This window comes from Labrus mixtus, chromosome 15 (genome assembly GCF_963584025.1).
Source record: "Labrus mixtus chromosome 15, fLabMix1.1, whole genome shotgun sequence".
NCBI lineage: Eukaryota > Metazoa > Chordata > Actinopteri > Labriformes > Labridae > Labrus > Labrus mixtus.
This window is the reverse complement of record NC_083626.1, coordinates 19,272,981-19,300,090: the sequence shown is the minus strand read 5'-3', so window position 1 is coordinate 19,300,090 and position 27,110 is coordinate 19,272,981. Positions and strand designations below refer to the sequence as shown.

The following is a 27,110-nucleotide window of genomic DNA, read 5'->3' as shown; positions in this document are numbered from 1 at the left end:
ACGGCCCAAATATGTGAAATAATTGTTTTTACAGGTGAATGTAACCTAAAAAATATTCAATTCTTAATTATTTTGTTCTCTCATATCCCTGACTTGTGATTTCTTTGCATGTCAAAACAGCACTCAGTTTGTTGTGTTACACTTTCTGAAAACCTCTAAGACAAGTATGATGTTCAATTATTTTAAAACAGGTGTTTTAGTGGACTAATGCATCTTATCATAGTGAATTTGGTCTGAAAAATGAGGCTCTCCTGCCCTCTAATGGCCATACTGGAAACTGTTCTTTTTTTTAAACAGATAGCCTACATTACATCATGGCTTGAGATGATTTCCACTAATAGGAAATATTGGGTCACGATGACTGGCACCAATCAAAGACTAAGACAGAATCTTTGTTGTTTGACAGAAGTTGGGGGAGGTGGTAATGACACCATGAATGATTCACTTAGTGAGCTGTGACAACAGAAAGAAATGGCCTCACCATATGCTAAACATTTATTATTAGTTGCCTTAGCTGGGGAAATGCCTGCAGTGTGAGCATTGCCTGAAGCAATAAAAAAAAAAAAGTAGTGTTTTTAGTGTTTGCTTAAGTATCATTTAGCAGCTATTAACATCAATAGGGGGTAATATCTAATGCCTTAGTTTTGACCTTGAATTTTGGGAACGTATTTTAGAACATTAGACAATTAATACGAGGTTTTACAATGCTAAACAGGTTCATTAATACATAATGTAGCTGTTGTGTGGAGCTTTTCGCTTATAACTTGCAAGGTTTAGTGAAATGTAGGGCGTTTTTGTTGATCCAGAGGTTTTTTGGAGAGGGCTACTTGCAGTGACAGACTAAAGTAGGCTACTGGCCTGCAGTAAAGCAATGACAAAGAATAGCCTTCCACTGGGCTGGACTACAATTATTTGTACGACAGATTTAGTGATGCTGCTATCGGCTGAAGGGGAGAAAAAAAAAAATTGGCAGCAACTACATCAAAATACTTGGCAAAGGTTGATTTAAGGAATTTAAGCCCTGACCCTTTTTCGTCAGGAACGAGCGCCGTTACGTCGGAGGAGCAACGCGAGCCGGTATCGCAGCAGTTTATTAGACAGGAACCCCAAATATTAATTCGCTCGATATAGATGATAATAATAACGCGAGAGTTTGCAAGTTGCCTCAAGACTGTAGTTGCAACTGTCAAAGGTGGAGTGGATACGCGCATGACCCAACACACATTACTGTAATACTGTACACGGCCGCCGAGATAATATCCGTATAAAAAACCGAAATAATCCCGAGGTAAGGAACCAAGGACTGAACTAAAACCGACCGAGATTTGTCGTTTCTGTTTATTTTCCTTCGCTTCGTTTCCTTTTACTCTAACCAACTGTCTCGCAGCCGTCGAAATTACTGCACTAAACATATTTTTGTGCCTCCCTTTAGCTCCAGCCAGCGCAAGGATTTTTTTTTTTTTTTTTTTTTTTTTTACTCCTCCTTCGTAATAAAGTCGCCATTTTGCTTCACTGCCTATATAAACCATCCCGTATTCTAATATTTTTCCTCAAGGAGTCGGGGACCTACCTATCTTTGGTGTCTATTTCTGATATTTCTGGAGTGTTTAACGAGAAGGGTTGAAGAAGTGCCTCGTGGTATACATATTAATGCAGAAAAAAGGAGGAGGGGGCAAGGCTGTTGGAAACTGGGAATAAGGTGAAAGTATCCAGGATTTCTGCTCCTCTACAGACCAATTTTTTAATTTCTCTTCTCCAGCCCTGCTCTTTTTTTTTTTCTTCCTCCTCGTCGTCGTCTGCAGAGAGTGGGGGGACCGAACGACGGTGACGGCTGTCCGCTTCCTTTCAGGCCCCCCAACCCCAGTCTGACCGGTCGTTGACGCACAGCAGGTGTGATTGCCATGTAACATAACATTGGTGGAAAAACGCCCACTTAGGTGCCTGTCTCCTGACCCCCTCCTCCCCTCACGTGGGTGACCCGGGGCCACCCTGCTCCTAGCTCTGGGTGACTGCCCGACACTTCAGGTAGGTGTGGTCGAGCAAGAGGAATAAAAGTGTTAACAGGCATTCTTTCTTTAGCCCATAAATAAGTAACTGTGTAACCTTGTTGTGGTTGACACACACACACACACACACACACACAGCATGGCAGCGTGCCACGTGCGGAGCTAAAATACTTATTTCCAGGTTGGTTTGTCAGCAGATTGTGTGAGGAGATGTGTGTGGGTGTCACCAGGTTTTGTTGTGTCTAGCTAAATGTATGGTAATGTTGCACTGTCGACGTAGACTTTATTCTTTTATGAAAACACCAGCTGCAATGTTCTTTTTTTTTTTTTTTTTAAATGAAGTGATTTGTAGACATGCCAGAGTTACAATAAGAAGTGTTATACTAAAGATGTTAAAGAAAATCACAAGGCTGTTAAACAGAAAATGCATGGTGTACAAAAGTTTTAAAAGTTAAGCTACTGTTGGAATTTAGGAATGATAACAATCCACTGAGGATTCAAAATGAAATAGAAGAGAATTGTTGATTTCCAGCAGGGATAAAGAGCAGTCAATCTCACTGTGTTGATGGGCTGAATGCTAGTTTGCAGTTATCATCACACACATTACACACAAACAGGAAGGTGTCTCCTGTCAACGGCTGCAACATTTCTGCAACTTGCAACATCTGCAAGTATGCCATCCAGCCTTTTAAAGTTACATTTATTAGCTGAACTTTTACAGAAGGTGATCCCAAACAGCTTTACAAATGCTGTAGCAGCAAAAGTAGATACAATGTCAGAAGTCAAATAAAAATCAGCTCATAAGACATCACCAATAACAGGGATGAGACCATTGAAAAAAGAAAACCAAGGAAAAAATGTAGGTTAAAATATTCAAACGAATTAGAAAACCTATTACAACTCCAAAGTAACTGTTAGCATACCATATATAAACTGTGATGGATGAGCCGAGGCGGCTTAGTGTACAGTGAATAGCATGGCGTGTAAACAGACACTGCGTGACCCCCACTGAGTGACCCTTTGTGTGCTGTTGTAATTCATTAGCAGAGTGACAGGAATGTGTACTAAGAGAAAGTATGTTGGATCCTAATCAGTCCCACTTAGCATAATTAGCGATTGTCATCCATTAGTTTGTCCCATGCTGGTAGGGAATGAGTAACACACAGAGCCCCAAACTGGCATATAGGCATACTGTGGTTGACGGTGTCAAGAAATGTGTTATGGATTGGTTAATTATGCAGTGTAATCTATCTAGCTAAGAGACAACAAATTAAAATGAACTCCTAGCTGCAGCAAAAAGCGTAGCTGCAAACTATGTGACCTTGTTTTCATAGTAAATACAGATGGAAGGGATTCTAAAAAAAGAGCTTTGTGGTTCCCCTCTCTCTCTCTTTGACTCACCTTTTGTCTAATGGGCAGAGCATGGAGTTAGCGTGTAAGTGAGGATATTGATTTTGAAATGAAACATGGAAGGTCACACCCTCATTACCAGCGCAGATGATGTGTGTGCCTCCGCTCAGATATAACCTTCAGTTCAATAGCACCGATGGCCAACCAGAAGGAAGTTCGCTGTAGAACAAGGAAGACAGCATCATCACAAGCTATCGACACAGTGGACATTGCTAATAATGTGTTGACAAGCAATGGAACAGGATTAATGAGCAGCAGAACGCGTCCCAATGTTACCTCTAGCTATCTGTCTCTCCTGTGTTTTTATACCCCCTCTGCTACCATTGCAGGCATGGAGAGCCCAAGTGGCCCCAGGCTCGGGAAGCTGTCCTCATCAGGGCTGCCAAGGGCCCGGACCCTCAAGCATGGACATCCCCAGGAGCCTGTCAGACCCACACCCAGCCCTGAAAACAATAACAAACATAGTGAGTGAAATGAAGACTGTGTGTGTGTGTTAAGATGGATGCAGCTTTTCTTCGCAGATTCTTTACATTTGAGAATGAGAAAAGCTTTTCTCTGGGTGACACAGGTTTGCGCTCAGGCTGATTTTCAGAAAAGATTGGTGATGAAGTGTAAAGAAGAGCCTTTTTTTTTTGCATACATTGTGAAAAACCAACAGAGATGTGATTACAGTTGTATTATTTGTAGATTTGACTCTATAGTCCGTTAACTTTCCGTGAGCTAGTTGATTCTAAGCTAGCTGTTTTTCGAGGATTTGACCATTACATGTAGTACGGCTGCAACTCCTTTTGAATGGCTTACTCTTCATTGAGAATCAACCCAGCCACAAAAACTCTACCTCTTGAAATACAGTAAGGGCCCTAGAAACTACATTTTCTTCCTTAAACTGCCTTACAGTGAAAAAAACCAAACAAACAAGTGGTGCCAAGTACTGACATGAGTGAAACCCCCAGCCATCTGGACAGCAATGGAAGATTTTTGGAAAAAGAGAGAGCCGGACTTGGGGAATTATGTTTCAATCCAATAACCAGCAGATCATCATGACTTTGTTAATGGAGTCAGGCAGACTTGGAAAAACTGGGGCTGAGCTAATTTGACCCAGTTGTTTCTGTTTCTAGAAAATAGCCTCTCATGCCCAGACATACAGAGCTAGGCTAGGTGCTTCCATTTGTTTTCTTTTTTGTTAATATTCAGCCCTGTGGGCTGGATTTGCATTCCTGTGTGGGTTAGTGCATGTGTCTTTGCATGTGTGTGTGCATTTGCGTGTGTGTGTGTGTGATGGACTATTTTTTCTCGATGGAAGAGTAGATCATTTTAATGTTATACTCTTATCTCTCTTAAGTTTTGTTTAGGCTAAGTATGTTCTTCATCTCATTGTTTACATGCGACTATCGGATGTGATGTTTATGCTCTTAAATAATTTATTGTTGCAGAGCTCATCGTATTTGAATGACAGGTTGTTTTTTTTCCGCTGCACCCTCTTGGAGTCCTATGTTTTATAGATTTTCTTTCTGCACTTTATTACTCAATAAACAAGATGTGTTTATATATCAATCAAGTTGGTAGTGAGCTTGGAGCTGATGGTTTTGAGACTGAAGGCTACAGCTGAGAGAAACAATCTTGGCTTCAATACACTAATGAGCACCGCTGATGATTGTGTAATATGTGTGCATATCATTTTATCAGGCGATGGCTTGGTCATGGGCTTTACGGGGCTTTTTGTGGTAACATGACACTTTCTGCTTGCCTGTTTCATTTTCTGTTCCCACAGTCGATCTCTTCTGATTCTCATTATTAAAGTAGTGATTATATCAGTGTTTTATATACAGCTAATCCTTGCTAAGGAGGGAGATCTTGTTAAGTCAGTTCTAAGGTAAACTCTCAGCACAGTTTGATTGCAAGAGAGAGAGGAATTTAAATCTGCTGTGCTTTAAGTTGAACAATTGTCTTGTTTGGCTGGAAAGTTGCTCTTTCTTATCTGGAACATTACCAGGGGTTTCCCAAGCTTTAAGAGAGGCTTAGTTGGTCATGTTGCCAGTGGACTGAGTTTTATGTGATTATGGGTTTTGAAGATGCTCTACAAACATCCAGCAACCCTAAGGGGAAACAAAAGACTCATAGAAAACAGGCAGAAACTCCTGAAGCACTAGGAATGGATTAAAAAAGCAGGGCATGAAGAATTTTACATTTCAGTTCAAAAAGGCACTTCATTACAAAAGCATGTATATTCAAAAATGGCCACAAACATGTAGTTAATGCTAAAGAAACCAAGTATGGATTTTCTATGTACCTTCAGCAAAACATCAACTCTGTGTCTACATCCTAATGTTTAACCTTTAAGGGAAAAAAAAAAAAACATCTCCCCAAATCACGCCTCCTTAGATGATCCCTCTCATCAGGGACTGGTTTAACATTATATAGATGAGGAGGAATGCTACAGTTCTAATCATAATGAGCCTGGCGATAGCTTGTTTATCCCTGGAGGAGCTGTTAGCCTCAGTTTGAAGAAACGAAGGCATTGATATGAAAAGCTCCCTGTGGAGTTTGTCAGTGCACAGTCTATGACCGTTGTTCACAGCGTGGTATTTAAATAACCAGGTTCCGTATCATCTGTCCAATTTCGACGGTCATTTCTTCTTTTATGTTCAATGTCAGTGGATAGCTTTGGCTCCTGCACCCTGCTGTTTTATTAATTCTGGGCTTTGATTGATAAATGTCCTTGTCATAAACTTTGAATGATGTAACAATGAAGAAATCATGTCTGGCTGCACTGTTTTTCTTTTTTTTTTTCTGATTCTTTTTTTTTTTTTTTTTACCAGAGGTTTCCTGAAATCCCTCCATGCTTTTGGAAACAAAGAGTGCAAATTGAGTTTGTCTGCTTTCCTCGAGCGGTGTGGTTTAGCTGTCACATTGCCACACCAGACAACTAGCAGGAAAGGATGTGGTCCTTGAGGGTGCCTTGCTCTCTCTTTGTCTCTCCCTTGGTGTTCTTGTCCTCTCATTACATCTTATCAGAGCCTTGGGTTTGTTGTATTTTACTGTTTAACTCCTAACAATGGAAGTATTTGGAGAGAACTAATGATGTTCTGGCAGTTGCTTTAGACAAGGCTGAAATTAGGCCCAATTCTGCAAACATTAACGCAAGCATAAATGAGTAGATAAGCAATTGTGTGTGTGTGTGTGTGTGTGTGTGTGTGTGTGTGCTCCATCTCTATAGTGTGGGAAAGGCCTGCATACATGCGTGCGGCGATGTGTGAACGTAAAGTGTGCTAGTTTGTGCTGTTTATGTTTGTGTTTACATGTCTGTGTAAGTGTGCATGCATCTCGGGTGACAGTCTCGCTAATCTGACTGCAGGACCTTCATTTCAGACCCGCATACACCATCTGCTGACCCTGCATATTTTCCCTCAGCAGCAATCTCATGCTCTTCCTCTCTTTCTATTGCTTTCTCACACTTCGTCTCTCTGTTTTTTTGTCCCATTCCTCCTTCAAAAAACACAGTCATTTCCATTTCATGCTCCCTCAAACTCCTCATCTCTTCTTTATTTTATTCAGTATTAACAGCTGCAGTGAATAAAAGGTCCTTCAGCGTCACTGTCTTCAATTTCATCCCTCCGTTTTGAACCCTGTTCACCCCTCTAGCACCCACTCCATCCATCTATCCACTCCACCCATTCTCACTTTTCTCACATCTCATCTCTCTTTTAGTGTGTACTTTTCTCCTGCTGATGATTTGACTCTCTCAAATTGGTGACTTACCAAGGAATACAATCAATAAAGAGCTATGGTAACAGATAATGTTTGTTTTGGGCTGAAATTGAATTCTGGTGCTTTTCTCGGCCTGATGCTGCATCTCGTTTTGAAGAGAGTCCTTTGTCATCTTTGTCACACCTTTATTTGGCAGCATGGGGATGGCAGATGAGAAGGAGTACAGGGAAATGGGAGAGGAGAGAGAGATTGAGTTGGTGAGTCACAGTCCATAAGGAGGGCACTGCAAACAGTCTGGTGCAGGCATTGTCTGTCTGGCTCGCATATACTGTATGTGTTGTCGCATAAACACATGCCTTTTTTTCCACGGCTGTGAGTATATGCTCTGTGTGTAAACCACCACATGCCTCGGTACAGAGAAGACATATCCAGTTCTTATTCTTCAAAACTTCAGTTCGGTCAGTCTCATTTCTAATTATCTTATTTCCTTCACTTTCAGTTTACCTGTCAGCCTCATCCTTCTGGGATGCACTGGTCACATATGTGGCCATTCATCCGAAGCTGTTGTGATTGGACGTCACCAAACACACTAGTGGCCGTGAGCCAAATGGGTATCAGGCGATAGATTAGGTTTCCAATAATATGAAGCATGCAGCTGATGCGGACGGCTGTAAAATCAATGCAGGTCTGAAGAGGCTATCGAGGTACTGTGAGTCACCAGATTATGTAGCAGGAACATCCAGACTCTAAACTCTATTCTGTGATTTGGCTGTTTTGAGTGCAGTTTAGAGTTGATAGTGAACTTGTGATGCCTACCACTGCTCCATATATCATAGTTCAGATCACACAGGGCAGTGAAGGTTGTTTTTGCTTAGGAGACCCAATCCTCTAGGACCAGGTCACTATTCAGACCTGTTAGCTACAATGTCAGAAATCAGTAAAACATTGTAATTTATTGAACTATAAAAAAAGTTATATCCTGTCTGATGTTTTAGTCGATTTTGTATGAAACTTTCGGAGTCACTCTGTTGTTCTGCTATAATGTGGTTATGCTTTAGATACCATCTTTATCAGTTTGATATGAAATACAGTCCTCCTCCAAAATGGGCCTCTCCCCCATGGCTTCCGGTTTCTTCTGTCCGGTTTCTACTCATACGTAAAGAAATGCACTGCCTTGCATAGGATACTAGTGGCATCATCCGTATATTTACAAATCTACACTAGTAACGTACGTAAGTGGAAACATGGTGTTAATGTTAGCCACTACTGAAAGCAAACAAAACAGGTTGACATAATTTTTCAATGTGAATTGATCAATTGCACGTTCATACCTGGACTGTCTTGTCCATTGTGTTTGGCCCCAAAGTTGAACCCATTGTGTCATTATCGATCTCACTTCTGTTTCTGATTTTAAAGAAGAAAATGTGAGTTACTCTTTTAAAGGTTGTCTTTGGTTTTACCTCATGACAACCTCAACCCAAGCCATGTTTAACTGGGCTCCACTTAATAATCGACAGTCATTTCATTTCGTAGTATGTAAAGAATTTTTGTGGATTTTTTTTTAAATTGTAAATTCAACTGTAGTAGCATGTCGTCTAAACATATTTGTATTTGTGTCAACAAGTGTGTCTGTGGAGGAGATTTGCATAGAAACAGTTTTACAGAAAGTGAAAGAAAGAGGGAGGGCAGGGAAAGAGAGAGAGAGACACGCAGAGAGAGAGAGAGAAAGGATAAAATAAAGACAGAGACTGAGAGCCAGATCCAAAGAGAGTCTGATTTTCTTTCAGTTAGCCAGTTTCTGGATAGCACGATTGTTCAGGTTCTGCTCCACCTCTTCTTCTTCTTCTTCTTCTTCATCTTCTTCTTTTTACTTACTGTCTGGTATCAAGCCTGGCGAGAGGGGTGGGCAGCATGGGGACATCTCCAAAGAGAGGTGAGTATATGATTGAAAGATTGTACAGCCGGGAGTTTGTGTATGCGTTTGTGCGTGAGAGAAGAAAAGGGAAAGGAAATGTAGTGCAGAACGTTAAAAAAAAAAACCACGGAAAAAAGGAAGTAGTAGGTGGTGTGTGAACAGACACTGAGCAGAGAATGTGTGAGAGAGGGGAAAGTTGTGAAGTTGTAAAAAAAGGATCAACTTTAAAGAGGAACAGTAGAAACAAAGACTGCAGAAAGGATCAGGATAGCTTACACTTAAAGCACATGGTTCCATTGTTAGTGTTTTTACTATGCAGTGTGTCCAGCTGTATCAGTTTCTCCTGTTATTGTCTGTTGAAATTGAGGAAGTAGTGATACTATGTCTTCTTTTCTGTAGCGTTAGGTCGGTGGTGAGTGGTGTTTGTATTTGTGTGTGTTGTCTCTCTGAACTACAGTATGTCTAAACCCTACTGTGCAGACACAGACAAAGGCTCCTGTGTGACTGTTTGTCGAGGAAAACAAATGACTGTTCTGTGCGTGTGTGTGTGTGCGTGTGCGTGTGTGTGTGTGTGTGTGTGTGTGTGTGTGTGTGTGTGTGTGTGTGTGTGTGTGTGTGTGTGTGTGTGTGTGTGTGTGTGTGTGTGTGTGTGTGTGTGTGTGTGTGTGTGTGTGTGTGTGTGTGTGTGTGTGTGTGTGTGTGTGTGTGTGTGTGTGTGTGTGTGTACACACCCTTGCACTCAGGGGGAGGCAGTTGCAGGCGTAGCTAGGAGAACTCAGAGGTTATTTGAGATCATTAGGCAGCTGCCAGCACTCCTGGGTCCTGAATCCTCTTCTTCTTCCTTTCTCCTCTCCTCTGTCAGGATTAAGCAGTGCGGAGCAACAGTTGCAGACAGCTGGGAGCGAGTCGTACTCTGACATAGTTGAACAGCTGTTTTATCCCTGTGGCCTGTTCCTGAAAACCAGGGGTTTAGGTTCGACACAATGGGCCTGCTTTGTTTCATACAAAGACAATGGCTGTGATTGCTTCAGCGTATGAGCAGCAGTGTTTTTTTACGAGTTCAAGCAAAGCAGGGTAAAAGATACAGAGCACATTTTGATGTGCATGCTTATGTTACTCCAGGAAAGGCTGTTGTTCTATTGTTTTCCACTATTTTCTGCTGTACATTTGCACTTACTTGGTTTGTGTGCAAACTTTCCAATTTGCATATTAGATTTTCTATATCTAATTGTTCTGCTTGCAGGAAAGAGGCCTCTGATAGTGGTAACTAAGACAAGAGGATCTTATTCCCATAGCAACAAGAACAAATCTTTCCCAAGAGCTGAATTCATTAATTATGCCTTTCTTTTTACAAGACCTTTATTTTCTCAGACAGGAATTAGAATGCATGCTCAATTTGCTCCTCAACACAAGAGCCGCACCGCCGACTGCATCACCTCTCCAGCTGCTACCCAGACAGCTAATAGAGAAACGCTGTGTCGCCTGGAGAATATTAATACACTCATATCTATGCACACACATCACACTGGTAATGGCTTTGTGTGCTTATTTGTGTGTGTTCAGTTTGCGCTTTTTATGCCTGTATGTTTACACCTTGTGTCATGAACTATTTCCAAACACAGCCAGCAGTTCTTTGCTACTTCTCATTCAATCTCGTTCAGCCTCGCCTTATTTTCCTTCTACCTTATTATAGCAAATCTGAAGTAAATGATTACATATCATCCTTCAGCCTATGTTTGTGCCAGTGCTTGAATGAGAAACAAAAAGAAGACAAATGAGGTGGGGGAAAAAAAGTGTTTTCTGTGCATGCTGGGTAATAAAACCCAAGGAAATGAATAGGGGAGATCATACTAGGTTTGGCCTGGAGTGTGTTTTTCTATACTAACATCACTGAGATGATTTTTGTGAGTCGAAGACTGTCCTTTTCCCAGAGTGACCTCTTTTTGTACGAGAAACCATGGCAGGCAGTCAGTTCATTTATTTGATGGAAAATCCTCCGACCATTAGTATAATCCTGGTAGGCTTGGAGCACCCTGATCCAGTTTGGAACCCTGCACAAATGGGCTGCACTAGGCATGCAGTCATCCATTCACTGTTTGTCAATACATTTGCAGGAGGGAAAGTAGTTTGCAGACATTATTTTGTTTCCTTCAACATGCTGAGGTAAAACCAGTGCTGCATTACAAGGACTGTCATCTCTATTTAAAGTAGTTTCACTTTGACATTTTCTAGATCTGATATGATTGAATACGCTCCAGCAGCACCTTTGTCTCATGCTTGCCTTGTTTCTGCTGCTGCTATCCAGCCTTACCAGATCAATGAAGGGCTGTAGAGCAAAAATGTAAAGATATATCACTATGCCCTCAGCTCCCACCTGCACCACTGTCATTCAGTATTCTGCTTGGTCAGAGGAAGAAGTCACCCGCCTCTGCAATTCTCTCTCCCCTCAGCATCCTCTGCCCTCCTCTCTTCCCCTGCACCCCTTCCTCCCCCTTGCCTGCCTCCTCTTCTTCCACATGCATACACAGCTCTCCCCATCCTCCCTCTCTCTCTCACTCAAGCAGTGTTGTGTAGAGGAAATAGAGTGCAGGGCTGATAGTGCAGAGGTCTAATTGTAGCAGAGAAGAGAGCAGTAATGAGGCAGTGCCGTTGCCCGTCTGCGGAAGTTCACATGGAGAAAGGGTGTTGGCAGGGAAAGGGAGGGAAAGTGAGAAAGCTAGCAATAGTTTGAGAAAAGAGGAAAGTGGCAGAAAGAGAGATGGAGGGAGCGAGCAAGCAATGAGTGAGCAGAGTAAAAGAGAGCGAGCTGAGGCGGTCGGTCTGCTGCATGCTGTGTCAGAGGTTCACACAGGCGCTAGCGATTTATAGCTGATCTATTTGGCTCAACAGAAGGCCTTAACCCACTCTACACTCTCTCTCGTTCTCTTTCTTTTTCTCTCTCTCTCTTAGTCACATCTTTCCCTCTGCTCTATAACAATCCATGCTAACTCTTAACACTTTTTGTTATTTAAATCCACCACTATAACTTTCTGAAAAAGGTGTTTGAGGCATATGCAAAAGTGCTGAAACAGGAATAAATTGTTTTTCTTGTGCTTTAGATCATAAACTCTAAAGTCCAAATGCTTCTAGTCTTTTGGATTGTAAAATTACGCCTTTTAATGAAAACGGTTTATTCCAAGAATGTGAAGCATTTGCACTGCTCAGGCTTTCTCTCTCATTTTTTTCCAGGTCCGGTGTGTGATGAGCCAGCAGAGGGGAAGAGGAAAGGTCGTCCTAAAGCAGAAGTGCAGGAACTGAGAAGCATCCCTGTGAGTATCTCTTTTTGAACCGAGTGGGTGTTTGAAGTGGGCTTCAATTTGTCCTGCACAGTGTAGGCAGCATCCCAGTGAATATGCACTATATATGGCACATCATAGCGATAATCCGTGCTTGCATTGAACTCTCTCTTCCTCGCCCCTGAGCAGGCCCATATGATAGTACAATGGAAGGAAGAGTTTAAGCGCCGCTCCAGGGTTAAGTGTCCGTGTTCAGGCTGCTGGTTAGAGTTTCCCAGCATCTATGGCGTCAAGTACCACTATCAACGCTGCCAGGGGGTGAGTCACTAACCTCTGTTTTTTCCTGCTATGAGGCTATTTAGACCTGATGCTTTAGACTTTCGAGGTTTAGATGTTGAAGACAAATATTTAAGGAAAGAGCAATGAAGTCAGTGATAAATTACCTGTAAAGTAAGTAAAAAAAAACAAAAAAAAAACGCTTTGAAGCCCACACCCCAATCATGTAGTTATTTGTCTGCTGTTTCAGAAACATGTGATTAGTCAACTTCTGTTAACAGCTTCCCACTGTCATTTAATTTTGCGTAGGAGAAGAGCTGGCTCTTAATCCCCTCTCCTCATGCCTCTCTTTGAACCAGGCCACTGTAGCTGAGAAGCTGAGTCACGCCTGTCCCTACTGTGAGGCAGTGTTTGCCACAAAGGTTCGCCTGCAGAAGCACAAGCTATGGAACCACCCAGACGGAGTTAGCATGGAGCCCAAGGACGAGCAGCAAAAGCTTCAAAAGACCCCCGTCAAGTTCAACACCAAGAAAAGGTTACTGGGATTTAGAGTTCAAAATTTCCTTCTACACCGACACACACAATTTTGTCAGCAACGTCATAATGATGACTGCTTAAAATATCTCCCCTTGTTGTTTGACTTCAGGCCCATGGAGAACAGTCCCCCCTCTCCGGTGTTCTTCAAAGTGAAAAAGACGCACGAGGTGTCCACGCCCTCTCAGAACGGGGAGATGGCCCACCAGAGGAGTGAGAGGAAACAGCACAGCCATAATCAGCCTTCACAGCAGATTCACCAGTCCCAGCCGGTCCAGCCTCAGAGCCAGCAGTCGCAGTCCCAAAGTACGTCGTCTGACGCAGGGGGCAGTGAGAGCGAGGGTGGCAGCCTTCCCCCTTCTCTTCCCGATGAAGACCCAGAGAGAATGAGACACAGTAAGATTACAGGATATCATTTGTTATGAAGTAAAAGTTCTTTGTGTTTTTCTTTTTGCGCTGTATATATCCGACCGTTCCCTGCTTTGTGTTTTTCTCTTGGGCCAGGACGGAAGCAGAAAACACCGAAAAAGTTCACTGGAGAGCAGCCGTCTATATCTGGAACATTTGGATTGAAAGGTAAATACACATGTTTCTGTCACTTCACCTATTTGTAGATATAAAAAAGTGCAGTCTTTACCTGTTTGATAGTAGTAGGTGAATTATTGAAGTAGTCAAGAAGTTTTGTTAGTCTGAACAGATTTATCAGTGGCAATTCAGCAAGCCACAGGTTCTCTAAGATAAATCACTGCATAATGTAACTATGGGATGACCTGCTGATTGTCCTACTTTTTGAAAAGGTAGGTATTGGAATTGTCTATATATCTTCACTCCATTCTATAATATTTAATGTGAGTGATTGTGAAAACTACCTACTGCTGCTGATCAATGAAACTGCTCTTTTAACGGCTAACATGGCAGCTGTAGATGTGTTTCATATCTGTGTAAGTGAATCAGTGACTCACTCACCAACCACACATCTCTGAGGCACAGGTTCTCCAGTCTCTCTCTCTTCCTGTCTCATTCATGTACTGAAAATGTTCAGTGACTCATCAAGCATACAATGAGCTGTAAAATACTTTTCATTATTTATCAACAGTTTCATCCACACTTCCCAGCAATCTCCGGCTCTTTTTTTATTTTTATATCCACTCTCATCTTTCTTTTTTTCAGCGTTTCTCTTGGTCAGCATTGTCCTCTATCCGTCTCTCTCTGCTTGTTTCTTTCACTTAAGCAAGGATACTTTCAAAGGGACACTTAATTATTGACCATGACTGTCTGTTTATGAGTTAATGTGTCTGTGTTGTAGGTATGACTAAAGTGGAGGAGAAGCTGAAGGCAGGTCGTGTGAAGAGATCGGAGGGGAGTGGGCTCAACGAGGAGCCTCAGAGAAGACCGACTTCAAGTCAGTCCTCGAAGAAAGATCACGCCACAACCAGCTCTGGTAAACACCAATACCAGTCTTCCATCTATATTTCTTATTAAAATACAGGCTTTAGGGATTGGTATCATTCAGAATGTTTACCTGTGATACCAGTACAAAGATAATACTTGAGGTTTGAAATTCCTTTATTGTCACTGTACAGCTCTGTTACAGAATGAGGTGCTTCTCCTAAGTGGTCAGAAGTACCTCATTTTGTTAAAATATATATTTTTACTCAATTAGGCAAAAGCCATAGGTGTAAGTGCACATGATCATCTCTAAGGCCTGAAAAAGATGTGTAATACACAACAGGAACTACCTGAACTACTACAGCTAATAATTATTTACAGGTTTAATAATAGTTCTAGTATTAGACTATTTTACCAGTAAATAAATTCACTATTGGGCATATAAAATGTTAGAAAATAGTAACAAAAGATCTCAAAGAGATATCTTCAATTATGTGTTTTGTCTGATCAATAGTACAAAGCTCAAATATATGCAATCACAGTGATTCAAAGCAGGAAACTGCAATACATGCACACACATTTAAGGCTTTGGATTAATTAATATTTAGGAATTTAAGTTTCATGAATTTAAAAAAAACTGACAAAGTAACACGGTGTCCACTTGTTTTCAAGGGACTGTACCTGACACCCAATGGCAGCGAAGCATCTCAGATAGAGGTGAAGTCGTGTGTCCCACCTGCTCCATCGTCACCAGGAAAACAATCCACGGCCTCAAGAAACACATGGAGATTTGTCAGAAGGTCAGTTGTTCGACTCAGCTGTCCTTCAGACTGGCAGACTTCTGTTACAGCCTCCTTTGAAATCTCCTAAAAAATATTTCAGTTGGTAAGAATTCAAAATCTGTGTAATTTGTGTTATAAGTCTGGATCCTGATCCTCATCTGAACAACAATGTGCCTGCACGAAACCTAGGAAAAAACATATACAGTATGACAACGAAAAATAGTTAATATAATATATAATATAAATAACTTTTTTCAAATCAAAGTCACTACCAACATTTATCCGTCTGAGTGAGAAGTAAAGCTCTCCTAACTGAGCGCTGAAGTTTTCATATTGGATAAAACTTTGACTCTAAAGTTATTACGCAATCCCTGCTGAGTTCCCCACTCTGCACAGTCCAGGCAGCCTTTACAGTAATGATATTGATTATTAAACTGTAGAAAAAAAACACATCAGGTATTATCTCTGTACAGTTATCTCAAACTGTTTACTCATATAATAGCTTCCACTAAACTCGCTCTGATATAAAGCAGCTGGAATGAATTAAGGGGATAGACACTGTAAACTTCTGCGGTTTGTTTGTGTTGCACTCAATAGTGGTCTATAGTAATAAACAAGAAAGGGCTGAAACACAGAAGAAGTTAATCTAACTGTATTTTATAGAGCTTTTACCTGAGAACAAAGCAGCTGGAGAGGTGCTGCTGCCTCTAGACGTTCAGAGAGAGGTGTCCCTGCAGCCATTTCAGTGCTTCCTTGGCCCAATGGACTGAGTGACTCCATTAAAGTGACAGTGTGCACTGTTAAGCAATGACAGAATCACCACTTTACCTCGGGGTCAGTTAACACAGAAACACCTCAGTCTCCAGATCAATACGGAGACAAGAAGAGAAATCTATATGAAAAGGAATACCGTGTGTTAAATGAGCTTTTCTTGCTCTTAAAGTTGTTTGACCTTTCCTGTGTTTTTCTGTTGAGCAAAATTGTGTAATAAAAGAAAAAAACTATATTGGGTTACAGATGAAATGTTGCTATACTAGTAGAGCCAATAAAGATTATAGTCAATAAGGTTGTGTTATCAGTCTGTTTCATCGAAATGTAATTTGATTCTCTGCTTGGCCTTCAACCTCTGCAGCTTCAGGACGCTCTGAAGTGCCAGCAGTGCCACAAACAGTTCAGGTCAAAGGCCGGCCTCAACTACCACACCATGGCTGAACACAGCACCAAGGTATATACACACTCATACACACACACACACGCACTCTCAGATCAATCCCTCAGCAGTCAAAGTCCCGATGAGGATGCTTTAGTGACTGAGAGAGCTAATGTTTCACCACTGTCACACTGACCCACTGACCAGGAGAGTTTGTCAGTAGACATGACACCAAAGCACTACAAGCATTCAGGAAGTGGTTGGGCTTGTTTTTCTGTCTCTATGTATGGAGATCTACAGCATGCCATACAGCTAGTGTCAGCTCTCACTGCGTTTGTTCAGGCGTTTCCTCCATGTGGGCCTCCAGTCAAATTGTATCTGTGGCATATTTGTTGTCAGCTTCTTTGCCTTTTCTCCAAACATGTGATCTGTGGGTTTGTTAAATATCATACATTTGAACTGGTGATTGGTTTCCTAGTCCCTGAAGTGCTCACATTTCTGCTGTCTTTGCTCTGACAGCAGAGAGCTTCATTAAGATATTATCATGACACTCCTGCATTAGAGCAGTTCTATGAACTTGCTGAATAATTCATCACTATCTGTTTCAAAAAGTATCATGAAAGATTAATGGATGCTCGTGCACCAGACCCTGTTACTAGTAGCATGCATGATTGTGTTTCTTTGTGAGCACTCTTTCTAGTGTTTTTTTTTTTAACATATATATAGTGTATGTGCACATACATGTGTATGTATGTGTGAAAGGCTTTCAGTGTTTGTTTGTCAGTTTGATAGTGATGATAGACGACTGTGTCGACTGTGTTGGTAAAGTTAAACAGTTTGATGCCGGCATCTGTCTTTAGTCTGGACATGGACTACCCTAAGTGGCCTGACCCTAATTGGCATTAGTCCAGTCCAGCAGAGCAAGGTAGCAATATTTTTATGTTTACTTGGATGACTTCTAAGCAAACTCCTTCCCCCTCCAGAATTCTTTTTAGATCAGATAATTAAATGACATGCTGAAAACCTTGATTGTGTTTATTTGTTGGCATGTGTGGTTGTGCTGTAGCTGCTGGTTAAAGAAGGCTTTTATCATCTTTAGGTTTGACTTGTGTGATCACAATCTATCTACAAGGAAACCTTTTTTTTTTTAGATTTATTTTGTGGCTTTAAGCCTTTATTTGGATAAGACAGTGGTTAGTGCAGGATATCAGGGCGAGAGAGAGAGTGGGGATTGACATGCAGGAAAGGAGCCACAGGTCAAACTTTGTACCCGGCCTGCCAGTTTGGAGGACTAAGGACCGAACTGCTAGGCCATCCGCACCAAGAAAACTTTTTTTAAATCATTTAAAATCCTAAGAGTAGAAGAAGACTGCTCAGTACCCATTTATTTTTAATTAACCTGTGAGCATCCTGCTTAACGTAGAAATATTATATCAAAGAGAGTCATGTTCTCTTCTTGTATCATTTCAGTATATGTAGTTTACGGATTCAGCGTTTTATTTATTATTATGTCGTGCTTTATGTATCATGTTTTTAGAATGTTTTTGTGGAAGTTATTTCCAGCACGTAGATTATTGAGGGCATTTTTCTATGTCTTCCTAAAAAAGAGATACAGCATTTATTTCTAATATAGTGTAATTGAATGTGTCAAGAAGACTATTTGCTCAGCACAGAGAAGAGGTGATAGGTTTGTGGCCACAATACATAGCATGTACTAAGTGTTAAACTCATCAGAGGACATACTAACAGAGATGTTGTATCTGTTGATGCACTACAGTATATGTATTCTTAGAGAACTGTTTCCTGCTCATGTGACTCTTGTTCTACTACTTCAATTTATTTATATCTGTTAATACATAATACTTAATACAAGCCATTTGTTAGCAGAGTTGTGAAGGAACTTCGAACACATCCATGGACAAGTGTGGCGTCACATGCCAGAGTCCCAGTGCATTATGGGAAAACACAGAGGGCTGACAGAAGGAGGGGGCTCCCCCACTGAGTTTGACCTTGATGCTGCTGTTGCTTCTGTGATACTGCTGCTTATTCTCTCTTTTTCTCCTACGTTGCTCTTTGGCTCTCTCTGTCTCTGATAGAGGCATTAAGAATACATGCTGATGTAGTGTCGTCCCCCCCCCCCCCCCCCCCCCCCCCAGAGTGTAAATCAATGGCTGAGCCGGTGTCTGTTCTGTTGCCTGCAGGCTTGAGCATGATTCACTTGAAGCTGTGAAGTGCTCTGGCAGTATCTCATCTCCTTCTTACCCTTACAGACTGTGTCTCAGTCATCTCAGTGCCTTCCCTGTGTGTTAACACATGAGAAAACACATGAAGTTCACCCCTCCGGGATTCCTCAGTATGTCCACACTCTCTCCAGTCCCCTGCACCTCTCTTTTCTCCTCTCCCTGGCAGCTGTGCCATCTGTTGTTCTGGTCCAGGCTGGGTTTTGGCACCAGCCAATCCTTGAGTGAAAACATGAGTTTGACAGTTGTCATAAACATGACATGAGTAACAGCCACACCATGAAATCGTTTAATGATCCTGGCACAGTGTGAACACCCAAGATGGAAAACACATTTTCATCACAGTTTTTTTTTTTTTTTTTTTGTCAAGCTGGAGGGGAGAGGTGTAGCGGAGGGACAAACTAATGTGACGTTGTTTTTGTTACCCCTCAGCCCTCGGGGAGCGAAGGCCAGACGGGCGACAAACACGACGACAGGGAAAGGCTGCGCCGAGTACTCAAACAGATGGGACGAATCAAGTGTCCCAGTGAGGTATGCACCCCACCTTTTTTTTCCCGTGTCCCCTTCTCTTTTCCTTCCTCTCATTTTGTAATCTCTTTTTGTTCTGCATTTATATTGCTGCAACTTTTTTATCTTTCATATCAAATTTTCCTTTCCGTTAGCCGTTTGGATTTTGTTTCTCGCTTATCCCAAGGCTCCCTGTATTTGTGTCTGCCTCCTTTTGCCTTTCCCTTTCTCCCTTTTCCTTTATGCCTTGTTCTTGACATGTTGCCCAAAACCACATCAACACTCTGCTTCCCATTACTCACACAAGAGTGCAAAAGGCAGAGGGAGAAAAAGCTGCAATAAATAGACTCTCTACTGTGACATGTCCTCACACTGAAAAATGAGCCATTCCCTTTTTCTCAGTCTTTTTCACCGTAACCACAAAATATTGACCAGATGCAGTAATACTGTTCCAAACCTACACTCTGCCCTTCTTACCCAGTTCCCTGCTTAATGCCTGTTTTCATTCTTTCTGATTTTTGCCACTGAATCCACATAATCACACGAACATTATGCTGTACACACAATCATACACATACAGGGCTGTTCAGCACACTTCTCCAGTCTAATGGGCTTCCAGTACCACCAGAAACGCTGTGGAGGAGAGTTCTCTGATGACGAGAAGCCTGTCTTTCTGTGCCAGCACTGTGGAAAAAATTACCGCTCCAAAGCTGGCAGGGACTACCATGTGCGTACCGAACACTTGCCGGCTATGACCACCACAGTGACAGCTACCAACAGCAAGGACAACATCACTGACACCAACAACAACACAGGGAAAGAGAGGGTAGGACAATGGTTTTTAATAAGAAATTGACCCTTATCAGTTTTCAGATGAAACAACCTTTTTTTACATGATTTTTCTGTAATAAGTATCCAAAGTCTTCCCACATTTTCGACTCAAAGCTTCTTACTTCTCCTCCAGGTAGTCTCTGAGGAAGCTCCGACAATAAGCAAAAAGGAGCAAAGCCAGCCTGAGAAGCAGGATTGGCAGGAGAAAGCACCATCCATCCAGCCTAAGGAGAAGGAAAGAGAAACCAGGGACTTGAACAGGGAAAAGGCAAAGGAGCACGAGCGGAAGAAAGACAAAGCAGCACAGAATGAGAGCCAGGGGGACGACTTTGAACGGACCCCCAGTGGCAGAGTGAGGCGCCGGTCGGCTCAGGTGGCCGTGTTCCACCTGCAGGAGATAGCAGAGGACGAGCTGGCAAAAGACTGGGGCACCAAGCGCCGCATCAAAGATGACCTGGTGCCTGATAGCAAGAGGGTGAGGAGGATGACACATGATGATGTAGAAACGGACACAGTAGACATAAGCCGTTCTCACGAGGCACTCCTGAATATTTCTAGAAAAACAGGCAGACTGCTTATGAAATGTTTCTGAATCGCTTGTTCACACCTGCATCTGTCAGCGGTTTACTATCACTATCAGACAGGAGGGGGGATCTCAGGAGGCAAGACATGACGTAAATATAACGATGCGGAAGTGACCGACAAAGCAACAGAGTCAGACGTTCTGATTTCAAAATGTAAATGCTGTAAGAACATACTGATGAGAAGAAAAACAAGTTAAACAGTTTCCTTACCTACATGGAGATTTCATTGGTTGTGTGTATATAGTCTATGGTCAAAATATTTGTTTGTTTGTATTCACACATGAAGCTCACACTGGCAATTTAAAGGAATAATATGCGGTTTTTTCACACTTAAATGCAGCAGAAATCAAGTATATCCTCTGAAAATAACTCTGCGAGTCATGGAGTGTGACACCCGAATCCCGCTGTCTGTGATGTTTTCCGAGCCTTATCTAGATCGTGTTTACAAGGACAGGACAGCCGGCCTGCTCATCCCCTTGCGTATTTCATGTAAATGTACATGCAGTGTGAAGATGCAAGCGAAATAAAGAGCGCTAGCATTAGCACGCTAACTCAACAATGCAGCGCAAGTTGTTTTGGTTTCATGCTGATGCTCAAGGGTGACATCTGCTGGATCAAAAAGTCGCATATTCTTTAAGGAAGTTTACAGGAGTTCTGTGCAAGAAAAATTTGAAAAGTAACATCTACTCACTGCTCCCAACCCTCCCCTCGGGGAACGTCACCATCCCCTCCAGACACAGACACACACACACACACATGTACTGCCAGATCACAACTACTCCATAACAGAGCGGAGAGGAGACCTCAGCACATCACTTTCCAACTTTATTCAACTACGTTACCTCATGTCTCATTCAGTGGTATGAATCCACCCAACATTAGCATACTGAATTTAGGAAAACAAACATGGCAACAAAAACACAGCAACCGTGGCGTCACTTTTTCAGGCCCTTCAACTCCCTCAGTTATCGTCAGTGCAGAAAAGCTTTAGGAATGTTCACTCTGGTTTGTCCTTAAGCTAAACTCTTTCTTGTGCAGCCTGTCTTCTGTTTTTCTGTTAGCTGTTGTTTGGCGTCAAGTAACCATGGCACAAAGCAGTAGTTAATTGAGCTGAGCTTTCTTTGCCATCCTCTGGTAGACGTGGAATACCTCCGTCAGTGAAGCCCTTTGAATGCAGTCTGAGAGTTTGCACAGGGAGCGAGGGAGGAATTTCCATCAGGACCACACGGCAGTGATAGGTTGGAGTTTGTACAGGATTACAGCAGCGAGGGATGACAGCTCTTTTTCAGAGCACAAGATTTATTGATTGCTGTCAGCTCAGAAAGACTGTTTTAACACATTTAAGAAATAGTCCATGCTGGATAAAATTACCAACTCTACCTTAAATTTTGAAAATAGACCTCAGCACAAAAACATGTCCCCCTGCCTAACTCTTTTGAACACATTCTTTTTTTTGCCACTACCTGGAACACTTCATGTAATAATGACATTTTATGTCCTCTTTCATAAAGTTAAACTACACCCGTCCTGGCCTCCCAAACTTCAGCCCAGAGCTCTTAGAGACCTGGAAGAACCAAGTCAAGGAGAAGGGCTTCATCTGCTGCATCAATGTGGTAAGAATACTAACAGGTTTAATTTGTCTGAATAGTTAGCGCTAGATCAAAAATAGTAAGGTTATTGATAAAACAAGAATATAGATGGATTGAATTTGATAATTTACAGTTTGTTTGTCTTCTGTTTCAGAACTGTGAGGCTGTCTATTCAAGTGTGTCAGGACTAAAAGCGCATCTCGCCAACTGCAGCCAGGTACATCTGGATTTTATAAATGTTTTATTAATCTTTTAAAAAATAATGTTTAAATCATTTCCAACATTCAATGTTTACTGATACCCACAGGCGGTAAACTGGTGTGTAACGGGATTATTTTAAATTATGTATAGCTATAGAGAGATTACATTGTATATCTAGTTTGTTTAAGTATTTGCTTATACCTGTTTGTTTGTTTGTGTGTGGGTGTGTGTTTCAGGGCGGGGGTGAACTTGGGAAGTACACTTGTCTGATTTGCCAGAAGGAGTTCAGCTCAGAGAGCGGTGTGAAGTATCACATCAGTAAAACACACTCACAGGTGGGTCCTTCTCAGTGTGTAACTTTAACAACCACACAATAAACTTAAATTCCATTCCATTGGCAGCTCATTCTTTCAATAGAAAACATTATTATCTTAAATACCTTCCAACTACTCAGACCTCCAGAACTGCATATATCAATACTCAAAAGTAGGGGTTACCTCTTCTTGTTACAGAAGATACAGTTCTCCTCATACTCTTGCTCCATGTTTTCACAGACTGAAAGGATCACTAACACTGTATTTTGTTACCTCAGAACTGGTTTCGAGCAGCAGCCACTCAAGTCGTGTCCAGTAGCAAGAGCAAAGTGCCAGAGGAGGATGACGGGATAAAAGCTGAAGTGAGGAACGGTGCCACAACCGGTAAGAAGAGGGGACGCAAGCCCAAAGAGCGCCCACCCGTCGAGGAGCCTCTCCAAACAAAGACTGAAGCAGCTTCTCCTACTCAAAACTCAGCCCCTGCAGGGAATCCTTCCTCGGGCCCAACACAGTCTCCCACCTTGATCCCTGACCCAACGGACAGTAACAATTCAGGCCAAAACAGACAGCCAATCCTCTCTACCCCCAGACGAAGCAAACCTAAGAGGCTGTGGTTTTCAGAGTAGCTCTGCTTTTGCCGACCCAGGAGCCAGAGAGGATACTTACTGTAAATGTTATTGCCAGGAAGCTTAAAGACTTTTTCCAACTCTACAAGGACTTGGCACAGGGAAGAAAGTTAAATCCACCGTAAGGAAGTGAGACATTTAGAAAGGACTTCAAACCCTAGTTTTAAACCCCAGAGTCAATGTGTCTACTGTTATATAAATAATACTTATCTAACAGTAGTGTTCATTTCGCCATTCCACTTATTTCTCCTCTATAAGGCACACATTTCAGTTGATGCACTCACAGCAGGGGTATCAGTAGTAATCAAAGATCTAATCCTTCCTGCTTCATGGATAGCATTTTCTAAACTGAGGTAACATAGTATTTCAAACAAATGCAGAGAAATTCATGTCGTGTTCGAGAGGTTTTAAAAAGGATATTCTATTAGCATGGTGAAGTCATTTAATGATAGCTAGAGTTTTCACATTTTTTTACAGATATACTGTACTGTGTACATAAACAATATCTATCTCTATATATCTATATACTCAAAACAATGATATCTGTTATTTCCAAGCCTGACACATCCAATTGGAACATGATCAATCCAAATGTTTGCAGTGTGTGCTGTAGTGCAATTTTGTTTGGATTTCTTTCTTTCTGGTTAAACTTTCAGTTTTTTTTTTTTTTTTTTTTCACTTTTCATGTTTCCAGTCAGCAAACGTCATATAAGCTAAAATGTTGGTCAGTTGTTCATCAAATTCCTCTCTGCTATTCTTCTGCTTCTACGTAGCGATCACTTCAGTGACGTTGGTTTTATTTGATTAGCATCACATCACGATGAAGGTATCTGCTTCGACAACCATAATTGTTAGATGATTTCCGCAGTTTTCTTTACACTGAAGTTGATGGGCAGAATTTATAGAGTGATCGTTTGAGATTTCCATCTATAAAATATTAGTTACAAGGATTCCTAATATGGCATTGTTTAATTGATTTTAAACAAAAAAAACAAAACTTGAAGCATTCTGTCTAAAATCAGTCCGCTGAAGTGAAATGTTGGACAGATTGGATGAATTTTGCATGAACCTTGTTGCACCATTGCAGCACAATCAAATGATGTGACACTATTTTAAAGAAGGCCATGTTTTGGCTACGGCTTTAGCTTGAATCAAAGAGCTGAGGAGAGAATAAAATTACTATCTTTTATAGAGAGATCATCAAAAAATAATCTTTTATTAAATAGGGAAAAAAATGCAAATGAAGATGAACTTATATTGATGTATATGAATTATCTCCTGGATGCTCAAAGCTATTACCTTGCACTTTAACCCTTCTTACTCCCCTCTTGTATCTTTTGCACTCCAGGGGTATTCATCCTAATCTAGTGACTGTCAGGAAACAGGAACGTGAAGATATTTCGCTCTGATGACATATTTTAACTATAGGAAAACTCAATTTGTCTTTACATGAGTGTGAGCAGCATGTTAAACTTTTTTTTTTTTTTTAGATACTATCTCTAATCCAACATGGTTGTATGATCATGTCTCAACATTAAGCCATAACTGGTCTTTTTGAAACAATATTATTTAAAAACATTCAAATCTAAAACTTGTGCAATCAGAATATTATCACTTGAACATTTTGAAAGTAGATACTTGAATCCACAGTTATTTTAACAATTAGAGCAAAATGAAAAACAGAATATATTCAATTATATTTGCAGCCTATGTCACCAATTATAATGACTATGCTTGCATAAAAAAAAAAACAGAATTTAAATCTATTTTATATTCTCTTAAGTGTATTACCTAGATAGCAATCTGATAGCTTTGGATGAAGTTGTGATGTATGGGTATTCTGGTGCGTTTATAAGGGTGCTTTACTTGCCACTCTACCTTAAGGACCTGATACTAAATCATCCTGCCGTCTGCTCTTCACTGGCAAGGACTCTGAATTTTGCACCAAAAATAGTCAAATGTCATCATGAAGATGAAGCACTGATGTCGGCAGGACATGTTCAAGAAACATTGAATTTGAAATGTATGTGTCCCAGGTGGTGTTATCCTTGCGCCGTGACCTTTTATATTGTAAAGCAGAGATCTGAGCTGAATCCCTCCATTATTAATCAACTGATGGAGTTTATTCAGGTGGGGATGATTATGCATGAGTCTGTCCCCGTGAGCGGGACGGACCTTTTATCTTCTATTCAGGTTAAACTGATGGAGGGGATAAGTTAGACAAGTACTGATTGGTCTTCGGATCTTTTTCCGATACAACCGAGCGACACGAGTTGTCCAGGCTTTGTGTGTGTGTGTGTGTGTGTGTGCGTGTGTGAGTGAGTGTGTGCATAAAACAGTTAGCACCTTTATAATGACTGGACGTCGGAAATGTTAACACTTTTTTTGTTGAGTGTTATGCTGTGGCACAGAATCAGTTCATCAGCTGCTTGTAACTCGTTTCATTGATAACGTCACATTGACTGTGTTTACCTGACAAGCTTTGGTGTTGCAATATGATAGTTGAGCACTGCTTTTAACAGTGGGTATTTTATATTTTATCACACCCTTTACGATCTGTCTTCCTATGATGTGGAAAACACATATCTACCCTACGGCAGTGTGCGCTAACTGCATCATGTTTAGAGAGTACAGCAATACACCATTTTAGCTGGTTTTGTTTGCTTGCTGATATTTTGATATTAATGTGTCTTCTCAGAATCGTATGGCTTTTTTTTCACCTCCCCTACTTTTATTTGTTTGCTTAAAAAAATGTTTTTTACATGTTATGAAATCTGAAAAAAAAAGGTTGAAGAAATTTGTAGACTACAAAGAACATTGTAGGCAGACGTGTCTGCACACACTGTTATTTTATCCATTTTGATGATGCACATAAACTGAGCTTTTTCAGTACACAATGACAAACACATTGAGAGAGTCCTTTATTATGACATATTCAATATGGGACAACAAGGCATATGTATGTGTGTTTGTTTCTGTATTTAGTGCACTTACTATACCATGAAATAGGCTTGAAATAGGAGTGTTGTTGGAGCTTTCTAGTTACCCTGACTGTGTGTGGTGTGACTTTTGTACCTGGGGAAACAGCAGGCTCAAGTGTCTTCCCTTTGTCAGCAATGTTCATTCTGAAATCAAGGTTAATCCTTAGAAATCCCCTTAGACAGCCTGATAACTTTATCCTTTTTATTTGGACAACAGATGTTTGTTTTGTATGCTACCTTCTTCAACACGGTATCTGCTCTCTTGTAGGGGGCCATTGTGATGAAACTGTTAAGAGTTTAATGAGATGATGTTGTAGCTCATAACTGGTTATGATATATAGGTAACAGGTGAAATGAGACTAATGATGTATTAAAGACTTCCATATCTGAAATTATGATGTATAGAACCTAACATAGGAGGCGGTAATGTCTCCTTTGAGTCTGAACTGTTACAATTTTTCTCCCAAACTTGTTGTATTACCTGTGCGTAAGTATCCCTCAACTAATTAATAAAGGTTTGTTGACTACATTTTGTCAGCTGGGTTCATTTTCAGTTTTTTTATTGCCGGAAAATATTCTATAGATAACCCTTACTGTAACATGCACACATTGTGACCTGTCAGTCATCAGTGTTCCTAATGAGATTAAAAGTCATTATTAATGACTTTGAAACTGTTTCTAGTATAAAGTCTAGTAGATGCTGGCTTCTTCACAAACCTACACAAGGACACATTTTTTCCCACTATAGCATGCCAAGATGTACAATGTGAAATAATTGGATAAGGAAAATTA

The 27,110-nt window shown here is 41.1% G+C and overlaps 1 protein-coding gene across 4 annotated transcripts; it reads left to right on the top strand.

Annotated features, from left to right (window-relative positions):
- Positions 1 to 1,055: 1,055 nt before the first annotated feature.
- Positions 1,056 to 26,847, top strand: znf512b (zinc finger protein 512B). Of its 4 annotated transcripts, XM_061057178.1 has the most exons (17): positions 1,056 to 2,025; positions 3,746 to 3,880; positions 12,268 to 12,347; positions 12,504 to 12,632; positions 12,950 to 13,125; positions 13,237 to 13,520; positions 13,629 to 13,700; positions 14,431 to 14,565; positions 15,186 to 15,313; positions 16,428 to 16,520; positions 19,118 to 19,216; positions 19,773 to 20,018; positions 20,157 to 20,498; positions 22,119 to 22,220; positions 22,351 to 22,413; positions 22,634 to 22,732; positions 22,990 to 26,847. In XM_061057178.1, exons 2-17 carry the CDS (start codon positions 3,748 to 3,750, stop codon positions 23,335 to 23,337), a joined length of 2,529 nt encoding a protein of 842 aa, XP_060913161.1. In that variant the 5' UTR covers positions 1,056 to 2,025; positions 3,746 to 3,747; the 3' UTR covers positions 23,338 to 26,847. The 4 variants fall into 4 exon arrangements, with proteins under 4 accessions (XP_060913161.1, XP_060913163.1, XP_060913162.1 ...); XM_061057180.1 differs by lacking the exon at positions 12,504 to 12,632 and having other exon boundaries at positions 1,058 to 2,025; XM_061057179.1 differs by lacking the exons at positions 1,056 to 2,025; positions 3,746 to 3,880 and adding an exon at positions 8,531 to 9,057.
- Positions 26,848 to 27,110: the final 263 nt, after the last annotated feature.